The sequence below is a fragment of the Sinocyclocheilus anshuiensis genome, unplaced genomic scaffold (genome assembly GCF_001515605.1).
Source record: "Sinocyclocheilus anshuiensis isolate Anshui unplaced genomic scaffold, SAMN03320099.WGS_v1.1 scaffold755, whole genome shotgun sequence".
NCBI classification, from domain to species: Eukaryota; Metazoa; Chordata; class Actinopteri; order Cypriniformes; family Cyprinidae; genus Sinocyclocheilus; species Sinocyclocheilus anshuiensis.
Window position 1 is genome coordinate 349,976 of NW_015552587.1, and position 12,736 is coordinate 362,711.

Below are 12,736 nucleotides of genomic sequence, written 5' to 3' on the forward strand. Positions count from 1 at the left end.
AGTGTGAGTACACCCTTACATGCTCACAGCAGCATGTTGTGGATGTGTTGGCAGTATCACGTCATTACTTGCTCTGCCGCAGCAGTGTAGCAGATCTATTCTGTCAAGACCAAACACATTCACATTACCTTGGTAAACCCTCCGAGAGTTGTCATGACAGAACTCTGCTCATTATGTAAGACAGAATATTTATTTACAATCCTCAGTGAGGAGAGATGGGATCCTGCAGGAGCGCTATGCATTGAACGGTACCTCTCGCTGTAGGGGGAGTCTCTGCAAGAGCCCTGGGCTCCTCTGGAGCTCTTCAGGTGATTGTTGAGCTGATGGACTCCTCCTGTAGCATTCAGACGCCCCCTGTGACCAGGCGTACCATGCCGGCAGTTCTCCACCGATGACTTGACCAGGACTGCGTGACTGTCAGAAACCACGCTCTCTGCTTTCCCATTACTCCAGCTGTGAGAAGCCAAAGCCAAAGCCACTCATCACACACATCCTCTAGTCATGTGCTGTTCTTTCACCATGATTCTTCATCTTTAAACAGCCACTGTCCCTTGGTTTCAGACATACCACTTTCTCCAAAGTCATTTCAGTGGTTTTCAATGGTTACAAAGACTTCTCGTGGATCTTACTTCAGTATTATAGGTGGTGTAGTACTTTAACAGATATTCACTAAACTTTTGGATCAGGTTTTTAAAGAAGACTCTTATGCTCATCAAAGTTGTGTTTATTTGACCAAAAATACAGAAAAAACAGTAATATTATGAAATATTATTGCAATTTAAAATAATGCTTTACTATTTTAATATACTTTAAAACATAATTTATCCCTGTGATGCGCAGCTGTAGCTGTATTTTCAGCATCATTACTCCAGTCTTCAGTGTCACATGATCTTCAGAAATCACTCTAATATGCTGATTTATTATCAATAATGGAAACAGTTTTTTTCTGCTTAATTTATATATTTTTGGAAACTGTGATACTTTATTTCAGGATTCTTTGATGAATAAAAAGTAAAAAAAGAACATTAAAAAAAAAAAAAAATCTTTTGTAATAATATACACTACCATTCAAATGTTTTTTAAAATAAATTAATATTTTTTCTTTTAGCAGAGATGTGATGAATTAATAATAAAAAAAGTGATAGTAAAGATTTATATTGTTAGAAAATATGTCTATTTTGAATAAATGCTGATCTTTTAAACCTGAAAAAGAATCCTGAAAAAAGTATCAGGTTCCAAAAAAATATTAAGCAGCACAACTGTTTCCAACACTGATAATAAATCAGCATATTATTAATAACAGAATGATTTCTGAAGGATCATGTGACACTGAAGACTGGAGTAATGATGCTGACAATTCAGCGCTGCATCACATGAATAAATGTTATTTTTTACAGTAGATTAAAATAGAAAACCATTATTTTAAATTGTAATAATATTTCACAATATTACTGTTTTTTTCTATATTTTTGATCAAATAAATGCATCCTTGATGAGCATAAGAAACATCTTTGAAAAAACATTAAAAATCTTACTGATCCCAAACTTTTGAACGGCAGTGTATATATATGTGACCCTGGAGCACAAAAGCAGTCTTAAGTCGCTGGGGTATATTTGTAGCGATAGCCAAAAATACATTGTATGGGTCAAAATGATTGATTTTTCTTTTATGCCAAAAATCATTAGGATATTAAGTAAAGATCATGTTCCATGAAGATATTTTGGAAATTTCCTACCATAAATATATCAAAACTTAATTTTTGATTAGTAATATGCATTGCTAAGAACTTAATTTGGACAACTTTAAAGATGATTTTCTCAATATTTAGATTTTTTGCACCCTCAGATTCCAGATTTTCAAATAGTTGTATCTCAGCCAAATATTATCCTATCCTAACAAACCTTGGAAATGGAAAGCTTATTTATTCTGCTTTCAGATGATGTATAAATCTCAATTTTGAAAAATGTACACTTAAGACTGGTTTTGTGGTCCAGGGTCACATATATATTTGGCTTCTACAAAACAATATGTAAAAAAAATAAGGAGATAATGGTCAATCTGTCTTTTTTAAAAAATCCTAAAAGAATGGGACTTCTATGCTACTGTGGCAGCCATGACTTTAAAGATATTAAATACACAAATACACTACAGTATAAATATAATGTTACAAAATAACTTCCTGTAAAGCTGCTTTGCACAGTTACACAGTTATATTGTACAATTATATTGTAGAGTTATATTGTACAAAGTTGTATATACAAATAAATATGACATGGTTTGAGTGACATTAGATTTTTCCAGCTAGTGATCTTGTGTGTATGCTGTTGTTATGTACTGTACTGTACCTCTGGCTGGAGGAGTGAGAGACAGCAGTGGACGGATGTGTTGATGAAGTAAACTCGTTTGTAGAGAGAGATGTTTCCACTTCTTTGTCCGTCACGTAATGGTCAATCTGTCTTTTTAAAAAAATCCTAAAAGAATGGGACTTCTATGCTACTGTGGCAGCCATGACTTTAAAGATATTACATACACAAATACACTACAGTATAAATATAATGTTACAAAATAACTTCCTGTAAAGCTGCTTTGCACAGTTACACAGTTATATTGTACAATTATATTGTAGAGTTATATTGTACAAAGTTGTATATACAAATAAATATGACATGGTTTGAGTGACATTAGATTTTTCCAGCTAGTGATCTTGTGTGTATGCTGTTGTTATGTACTGTACTGTACCTCTGGCTGGAGGAGTGAGAGACAGCAGTGGACGGATGTGTTGATGAAGTAAACTCGTTTGTAGAGAGAGATGTTTCCACTTCTTTGTCCGTCACGTGCACAAGAGGAGGGATGCTATTTTTCGGCATGTAATGCTGAAATCAGACAAAAGTCGATTGTTGTACCAGTTTTTCTTTTACCATGTTATACACTTTGTTTAACAACTTTAACATTTTTGTTTTTGTTTTTTTTGTTACATCATTTAATATTGCTTTTTAAAATTGTATCCAGAGGCTGTTTGAAATAAGAGAAAGTCAATATAAACTAATAGGAATGTGTATGTTTAAAAAAATATATAAGGGCAGGAACTAATACAAAAAATAGGTGTATATCTGTCAAAGGGGTAAATCTGTGAAATAATTGTGATAAGGAATTGAAATCATGCATTTCACTTTTCAAATTTAAGAAAATAATTAAAAACAAGGTGATAAATAAATTAGTGTATGTAATAAACTATTGAAACAATATCTGGAATGTGTATTTTTGTAATTATGTGTGTACATTTGAAGAGAAATGTCTTATGTCACTGTTTTGTTTATCTTGTATTATCAAATCCAGTGAAAAAGTGACACTCGTCAGATAAATATGTATAATAATCAAAGGCTTCGACCTACACCTTTTTCAGTTATTATATATATTTTTATTTTTATTTATTGTGAAAAGGACTGAAATAAATTTAAGTTGAAGTTGAAGTTTTTAGGTGATTGTTACAATACTTGTTGACCTAATCTTAACATAAATGGCATCGTTTTTTTCTGACAACTTCTTTTCTCAACACTGTTTTAAAGTGCAGTGTACAGGGTTAAAAATGTTTCCGGTACCGGTACTCACATTGACCAGCTGCAGGTTTTCGGGTGGAGGGTGGGGGTGCTGAGGGCCTTTGGCCGCAGCGTTTCGCTCTCGTAAACTCTGCCGCAAACGATCATGCAACTTCTTCCTCTGTTTCCTACATGTGCAAAAACACGAACAGCTCTTAGACCGCAGGAGAACGCATTCAACGACTAGCAATAATTTTAGTTTTTGAGTGAAACATTAGTACAAACTAAGACATTTCAAAAAGGGAATTACTTTGTTTTGCAGTAAGCCACCACACACATGATGCCAACAACTAGAAGAGCGATGCAGATGCCTGTTATAGTCAAAACACGTTTCTGATAGAGCTCCTCAGCTTCTGGAAGAGAGCACAGACTGCTTTTGAAGCTTCCAGGTGAAACACACACACATCTCAGTCACATTCTTACTTGGAATTTTCAAAATAATAATAGCTATGTCTAACAGATTTCCAAGTAAGAACACATGTATGTTTCCAGTGACGCTGGGGGTTTACTGCTACTAGGACACACAGATGCTTATTGATCTCAGGATGTAGTTTTGCTGAGAGGGGAGGGGAGGAGACAACGGGACGTGTTAATTCAAGGTCACTTCAGAATCATCATGTCATCACAATTACATGAAATGCAAACTCTGCAGGGCCCGAGGCCTCTGGGATGTCTTCAACACTCAGTCATGCATTTCACCCATTTCATTATGAGGTTTAATCACAACACTGACAGACTGCATTTATCGAAGCCTTCAGCAAGTTGTGTTCTTTTTTCATATTGTTCATTTGTTAGTCTGTTTTGATGTGTATTTTTGTGAACGTTCAATAGATATGGATGCTAAAGGCTTTAATAAAAAGTCATGAACTGGTAGTGGTGTAAACTCACAGTTTGGTAACCGAATGGCTGAAAAGACCCCGTGAAAATGTTTGACAAGCATATTTTTCTTTCCTGTGTTGACATACAGTTTGGCATGGGTCATAGCAAATTTCTTATAAACTGGGTTTAGTTTACATGACATCCATTTGCTGCTTGCAATAGTCAAGGCGTGTGTAATCCTGCTTGTGGAGGGCCACTTTGCTGCAGAATTGAGCTCTAACCCTAACTGAACACATCTAATCAAGGTCTTCAGGACCTGCAAGGTGACCCGACGCAGGTGTGTTGGAGTTTAACTGTGTGTTCACACTTGTCATGTTTGGCTCGATTAAAATGAACTCTGGCGCGGTCGCTCTGTTAGTGCTGTTCGAGTAAGTGTGAATGCTGCCATCCGAACCCTAAGCGGACCGAGACCACTAAAAAGATGGGTCTCGGTCCGCTTCCAAACAAACTCTGGTGCGACCAATCAGGTTGTGGACGTATGCTATGCCTTTAGCAGGGCTGTACATTAACTTTTTTTGCACATAGCACTGGCGCTACAGAGGTTGAAAGTTTTGTAGCACAGGCCAAACAGTTGTAGCACACGAATAAAACGTCTGTTATCATGTCTGAAAACAAACACAAGTAATGGAGTTCATGACTTAAACAGGCATTGATGTTCCATACAGAGCACAGAAAATACAAACCATCACAAAAATTGTTTTTAGACAGTTTTTTTTCTTTATTTGCTAAAAATGGAAGAGTGCAGAAGCATAACACCTCCTACACCTCAACAAAATATTAAATAAAAAAGAATGGCAGACATTTAGGCCAAAGTGGGCAAAGATAAAAATCCTTGTCATTATTTTATCTTTGTTATAAGAAAATAAACCGTTTGGTTTGGTTACCCACATTCATCAAAATATCTTCTTTTGTGTTCAGCACAAGAAAGAAATTAATACAGGTTTGGGACAACATGTGAGTGAGCAAATAATGACAGAAATAAGCGGCAGCATGTTTAGTACTGTCGCTTTAAGAGCTGCACGCATCCGTTTCTCTCTCAAATGTTTACTTTCATTTTAGACATAACCAACTGTGTTTATATGTAAACCTTGTGTGTTTTTGACAGTATTAGCAAAATCAATCAGACACAAAAGATAGTCTAGTAATCAGGCAGGCGCTGTTTTAGTGTGCGGTGTGCACGCGCTTCATGTGTTCGCGCTCAGAAAAAAACGCATGCTAGAACAGCACGTGAATTAAATGTTTAACCGGCAAGGCTTTAAAGCACATGCAAAAAATGTACTTTTGTGATTGTGTCCCGTGAGTGTAACTCTACCGCTGAGTTAACATTTGTTGTGAATGTATGTCGCATTGTACAGTATATTGAGACGCACGTGTGCTAAAGTCGTAAATGTATTAATCGCACAGACCAGTTTTTTTCGTAGCAAGTGCGACATATATGTACAGCCCTGCCTTTAGGTTTGGTATCTTTAGGTTCGCTGTCAAAAATGCTAGTGTGAACACTAACCGGATCAGGACCAAATGTACCAAGAGAACTGAACTACACATGTGAACACACCCTAACTCTGCAGGAAGGTCCTGCAAGAACAGGTTTAGACAGCCCTGTATGAGGGGGCGGGGCATTCTCATTCCAAAGAGCATTTGATTGGACAAAAAACTGTACACACCCCTGAGTGCAATATGGTGTCATCAATATTTTTTGGCCATTTTCTCTGCAAAAAAGATCATTTTGATTATTTTTGACTTCACAGGGTCTTTTTTAGCACAGAATACTGTCACAATAAACGTTATTGAGGCCTGTGAGCAAACACTACCACCCATTTGATTTAGATCTTCAATCTCTAAGTATAGCATATTCTTGATGCACACAACACAATGGCAATCACTACAAACAGACACTGGTAAAACACTGAGGAAGAAACAGAAAAATGGGAGAAAACACGTAAGAAAGTGAGGAATTCGACGTCATGCTGAAGATAGAGGGATGCATGAATGGAGGGCAAAGCAAAGCTGAAGGGATCTAAACACAGCATAACTACTGCAGTGCGGCTTCTCTTCTGCACAGCTGAACTGTGTGTGAATTATTCTAGCTGCCTCTGTGTGTGCGTGTGTGAGAGAGCCTTACATATCTGCTTTGAATAGGAGATATCAGAGGTCTTCATGAATAATTAACAGCATCCTTCCTACAATGCAGGCTAATGCCCCCTGCACATCACATGCTTTGGAGCGGCTATCCACTTTCTTGCCTAAAACACTAGAAACCTGCAGAGTGGCTCTGAGCAGCCATCTGAAGCCCAGTGCATTAATAAATAAAGAATAATAATGATGTCAATCTCTAATCATCTTGTTATGGCTGTTTGATCCCTTCATGAGCAAAAGGAAACCAGCTGAAGTTGAAGGAAACAGGCTCAAGCTTCTAGACCTACGAATCTGCAAACTAGGAGGAAAGAACGATTCATACCCATAAATTCAATCCCAAGATGTTCTGCAAAGGCAGATAAGGTGATGAAAAGAAAGCAAAACACAAACAAACAGAAAACAGTTGAGCGGTGATGTCAACTCTGACTGACTGCACACAAACACCACCTCAAAGCACCTCCGAAAACACTGAAATCATCTCAGCATGTAGAGTACAGCATGGTACATCACACAGACACACAAGACATTGGAAAATAAATCATTCAAACCTATTCTGTTTGACTTTAAACCCACCATGAATATGCATCGTTTAATGCTTTTAGTGTTCATTAAGAGACACATGGATGGTTTGTCACACGTATATAGCGATGTGCATCTCTATATACAGACTCGTACGGTTGGTTGTCATCATGACACAAGGACATGCACATGCAGATGTCACTGCGCTCACATCATTATAGAGACCGACCCTCCACATTTCACTACGGACAAAGTCAGACTCGGTTATTCATGTCATTACACCAGCACATGTTTTAGATAAACATGCTGTTAAACACATGCACATCGCTGTCACCTAAACTATCTGTGACGATCAGAAAGAAAACCTGATTCTGCTTGTCTGAAACCTGAGCCAGTCACAATTTGAAAGCAATATAGCTAGCAAATTGATTCCCCTGTACATTGAGAACAGGTTCCAGAAATATAATTTGAAATGAATAATGAGGTTCTCAGAAATATATAGCACATACGGATTTCTGATCAAATGACAAAAAATAATGTCATTCTTAGCCATAAACACAGAATGCATAAAAATATCTCTCCAGCCATAAACTGGAGTCATATTACAATCACAAAAATGTAAAATGACCAATTTTAATATAATTTAAAATAATCTCCCTTGCTTATCAATTGTTTGACTGGAATGCTGAGCTAATAATGAAGTGTTGTTAGAGGGCCAATGGTTTAGCCGTTGACTGATAGCTCTGATCTTGATCAGTGATAAATCCTCTCTGGACACTGTGCCAGTGCATCTCTACTGATGGAGGTCATGCTATGAAGGACACATTAGCAAACACTATTAATAGCTGAGAATAGATTGTCTGCAGATCTCCAGTAAATTTAGCTTTTTTTTTAGCACTTTAGATAAATCGATGAAGATGTTCTGTCTGCTCCATAATATATAAAGTCCTATTTGACGTCTCTTTTGAGCAAGGTTCATGGTGTACTGATGGGTTTCAGCAGGGGTCCTTCAGATCTGCTTCAGAGACAAGAATTAAAGAAATGATGTTTTTTACTGTGGTAGGCCACTTTAATAGGGTAATTCTCAGAGAAAGGTGCAAGTTGTGCGCAGGGCACTGAACTTATACTATTTTATACATTTAATAATTCAAATTTGTTTTTTTACAAATATGTTTTGAAAAAGAAATGTCATATTGGGTTATTAGGACAGATTATTATTGTTGTTATTATTATTATTATTATTATTTCAATTATAAATGATAAAATATGGGAATTCTAAAGCAGTGTTATTTTAAGTTTTATTTATATACTATTTTTGTTTTTAATAATATAGTTTAATAGTTAGTTTTAATTTTATTTATTTTCTTTTTTATTTTCATTTTATGTGCGTTTGATATTTTTAATTATGAAAATATTTCTATTGAGCTTTAATTTATTTTAATTTCAGATTTAGTTTTAGTCATCTAAACATATTAAACTTATTTCAGCTACTGCAGCTGCTAATGCAATATTCCTAATTTCCATTGAAGTTTCTTTACATTTATGTTTTTCATCTAATATTTATATTTAATTTTATTTCAGCTTAACAAATGAAAATGATTTGTAATAGTTTTAGTTTTTAGCAAACAATAACAACACTGTTCCAAACGAAACATTTTCAAGAATTCAGCAGTATTTTTTAAAAGAAAAACGAGAAAATATTCAAGCACAAATGTTCACTGTTTAGACTAAGGACCCTTAGTCATTTTACAGGACTAGCTCAAAAAAACATGTTGATGAGCCGAGAGTAAAGTCACTGTTCATAACATATCATGAGCCAGTTGCTGTGATTTTGTCCGCAGACAAACCTCGATTCGTCTGTTCCTGTTTAAGTCTAAGATGATGTGAAGCAGAGAAACCCCTGATAACTAACATGTCCAGATCGATGAATGTCAGCCCTGTCTAACCATCGTCAGCTGACTAGCATCCAACAGAACAAAACTTGATTAATAAACACTAAACATGCACACAGAAGTAATGGAAAACATAAACAGAATCCCACAATAACTAGATCACAGTCTGATCTGACTTCCTGTCCATCGAGAGCACAAAAACAAAGCAACAGGAGGAAGCCCTGACTGAGCATGCTCCAATCCAAGCACAGACAGGAAGAGGAAATAGACGTACTGTAGAAGCTGGCCATTACGTAGTTTTGGCAGCGATCACCAGTAAACTCATTGGGGCACCTGAGAGGGAAAGACAAAAGTCACAGAGAGAAAAGAGAGGAAGACAGGAAGTGAGTTTGACACCCAGAAGTCCCCCGCACACACTGACTAGCATCCAACAGAACAAAACTTGATTAATAAACACTAAACATGCACACAGAAGTAATGGAAAACATAAACAGAATCCCACAATAACTAGATCACAGTCTGATCTGACTTCCTGTCCATCGAGAGCACAAAAACAAAGCAACAGGAGGAAGCCCTGACTGAGCATGCTCCAATCCAAGCACAGACAGGAAGAGGAAATAGACGTACTGTAGAAGCTGGCCATTACGTAGTTTTGGCAGCGATCACCAGTAAACTCATTGGGGCACCTGAGAGGGAAAGACAGAAGTCACAGAGAGAAAAGAGAGGAAGACAGGAAGTGAGTTTGACACCCAGAAGTCCCCCGCACACACACGTGTCTCCGGTGTTGCCCGCTGAACGTCTCGCAAACGTCTCTGCTTCCAAGAGCCAATCAACAGTCAACCGTGACAGAGAGAACGCTTTGTGAACGGCGGAGGCGGCGAGGAAAACAGCGCGGAAACAGCGGCGATGGCATGTGTGTTTGGGGGTGAAGGGGATGCTCACTGACTGCACATACGTTTGGGGTCTACGACTCTCACAGGGTCTGAGGTTTGACAGCGGTTCCCTGTGTATCCTGGAAGGCACCTGGGTTAGAAAGAGGATGAACACAGCACAACACAGCATTACACAACAACACCATGCAAACACTCTCACAGGCTTAGGCGCCATGTGCGGGTTGGACGGGTGGGACATGTCCCCAACACTTTTTGAAAGCCTTTGAAAAAATATAACATGCAGATGGCTTAGAACGCCAAGTAAAATCATCTCCAATCCGTCTCCAGTCGTTCTTCATAATTGAATTCATTAAAGTAACACAAAATATATTTGCACCCGTCAGACTGGCCTGATCTATCCACCTTTTTCCTGAAGAGCCTACTGCATTTTAAATTATGGGAGGCACTTCCAGTTTGGGGAGGTTCCACTTAAAAAGACTGCAACAAATCATTTCAGATCATAAGATTATCTGTCATTTTGACTGAATATGGGCTGTACATTTTCATTCATTTTCTATTTTCAGGAGTCAGGAGAATAACGTTTGGTATATTAATATCTATAGAATAGCTCTTTTCAGCCCCCTGCATTATTTTCCTCCTGATTATTTTCATGTTTCCTTTGTATTCCACTGTAAGCAAATGAAAAAAGACAACATATCTTGTGCATTTGTGGTCTGCTCTCCCGATTTAATTTACAATATAAACCATGAATAATTCCCTGGAATGCACTGGGAATCTTTGATTTTTCTCCCCAAATCCTCACACCTCTTTCCAGGTTTGTTTTCACACGGATGCTGTGAAATGTAATTGTTACGAAATATAGACATACAGTATATTACTATAATGATATTTAACACGTCCGTAATATTGCTGCGGATAGAAGGAGGATCTTTAGGACTTATGGTATGTTTAAAGTAATTTTTTAATGCTTTAACACTTATAAATTTCCTTTTAATGATCGATGGTTGAAGGGTGAGTAAAATACTGTCACCTCATTGTACCCAGTTTTTGAAAATGCTTATTATTGCGTTCATAGAGAAAACCTTTTGCTGATTGTTTACAGTGTAAACGGAAGTTATTCCCATAATTAGCGCAAAGCGTCATGGGGAGCAAGAAAAAGGTGGATAAACCTTGTCACGAACCATAAACGGTGCAATTATGTGCGCAGCACCACACTCTCTGGACTCTTTTACTATGCGATAGCGATGAAGTAAACAGAATGCTTTATATTTACACATTTAGATTAAATATACCACTCTCATAAATTAAGCACACAAATGGCATGATGTAATTATCAAGAAGTTACATTATTATACGTTAAAAATCACCCCTGTTTGTAAGGCAGTAGACAGTCACTTAAAGAAGCTGCTTTTTACTCGTGCTGCTACATTAATACATGACCGTTTTACTGGTTCTCTTCTGGCTCTCTGGTGACACTGCGAGCGCTCAAAAACACAGAGCTCCAGCTGTGCGTCTGAAAGGAGTTGAACAGCTGGAGCATCTGTCTTTCTCAACAGAGAGACTGAAGGCCTCCATATACTTCTGGTGTGATGTCATTTCAAACAAAATAAAGTTCATTTCGGGAGCTCGGAACAGCTTTCCAGAACAAACTTTCTGAAAAAGTGTGCTCCAGCTGGTAAAAACCTTCGAACTACTTGATAGGTACGTGTGCTCTGGGGCTCCATCATCTTTAATGTGGAAATCTTCTCTGGTTCATCTCACCCTCATCAGTTTTGTTCAGCGTTTATTTAGTTATTGAGAGAAAGTGTGCAGTACATACACTGCCATTCAAAAGTTTGGGATCAGTAAGATTTTTAATGGAGTCTCTTATGCTCATCAAGGCTGTATTTATTTGATCAAAAATATAGAAAAACAGTAATATTGTGAAATATTATTGCAATATCTAATATTGGTTTCCTGTTTCAATATACTTTAAAATATAATTTATTTCTGTGACACTGTCTTCAGTTTCACATGATCCTTCAGAAATAATTATAATATGTGATTTATTATCAGTGTTGAAACTGTTGTTTTTTGGAAGCTGTGATGCTTTTTTAAGGATTCTTTGATGAATAAAAAGTTCAAAAGAACAGCATTTATTCAAAATAGAAATCTTTTCTAACAATATAAGTCTTTACTATCACTGTGTATCCATTTAACACATCCTTGCTGAATAAAAGTATCAATTTCTTTAAAAAAAAAAGAAAGAAAAAATTGACTGACCCCGAACTTCTGAATAGTAGTGTATTTTGTAACACAAAACGTCTATGTTGAATAAACACTATTCTTTTTAACATTTTATTTATCAAAGAATCCTGAAAAAAGTATCACATGTCCCAAAAAATATGAATCAGCACAACTGTTTCCAACATTGATAATAAATCAGCATATTAGAATGATTTCTGAAGGATCATGAGACAGGAGCAATGATGCTGAAAATTCAGCGCTGTATCACAGTAATAAATGATAGTTTGAAGTATATTAAAATAGAAAACTGTTATTTTAAAATGCAATAATATTTCACAAAATTCAATTTTTTTCTGTATTTTTCTTCAAATAAATACAACCTTGATAAGCATAAGAAACGTCTTTAAAAAACATTAAAAATCTGCTAGGGCTGTAAGTACATGTATTCGTACTAAAAATTTTTGGTATTGGTATTTCAGTTTCGGTATTTCATTCAATAAATGCCGTTTTGATGCTCGTTGATGTGTGAGATATACAGTGGGTACGGAAAGTATTCAGACCCCCTTAAATTTTTCACTCTTTGTTATATTGCAG

At 36.6% G+C, this 12,736-nt stretch overlaps 1 protein-coding gene across 9 annotated transcripts in view; it reads right to left on the reverse strand.

Moving 5' to 3' along the window:
• Window positions 1-12,736, reverse strand: part of nrg1 (neuregulin 1) — a 108,839-nt gene that overhangs the window by 4,414 nt on the left and 91,689 nt on the right. For 4 of the 9 annotated variants that reach the window (XM_016456340.1, XM_016456346.1, XM_016456345.1 and 1 more), the window contains 6 exons: window positions 9,979-10,046; window positions 3,848-3,950; window positions 3,611-3,725; window positions 2,794-2,874; window positions 2,347-2,399; window positions 253-453 (listed from right to left, as the gene is read on the reverse strand). In XM_016456340.1, the coding sequence (XP_016311826.1) occupies window positions 253-453; window positions 2,347-2,399; window positions 2,794-2,874; window positions 3,611-3,725; window positions 3,848-3,950; window positions 9,979-10,046 (621 nt within the window). Of the gene's footprint in view, window positions 1-252; window positions 454-2,346; window positions 2,400-2,740; window positions 2,875-3,610; window positions 3,726-3,847; window positions 3,951-6,934; window positions 6,959-9,650; window positions 9,710-9,978; window positions 10,047-12,736 lie in introns of all 9 variants that reach the window. The other 5 variants (XM_016456341.1, XM_016456347.1, XM_016456344.1 and 2 more) reach the window with 3 other exon arrangements.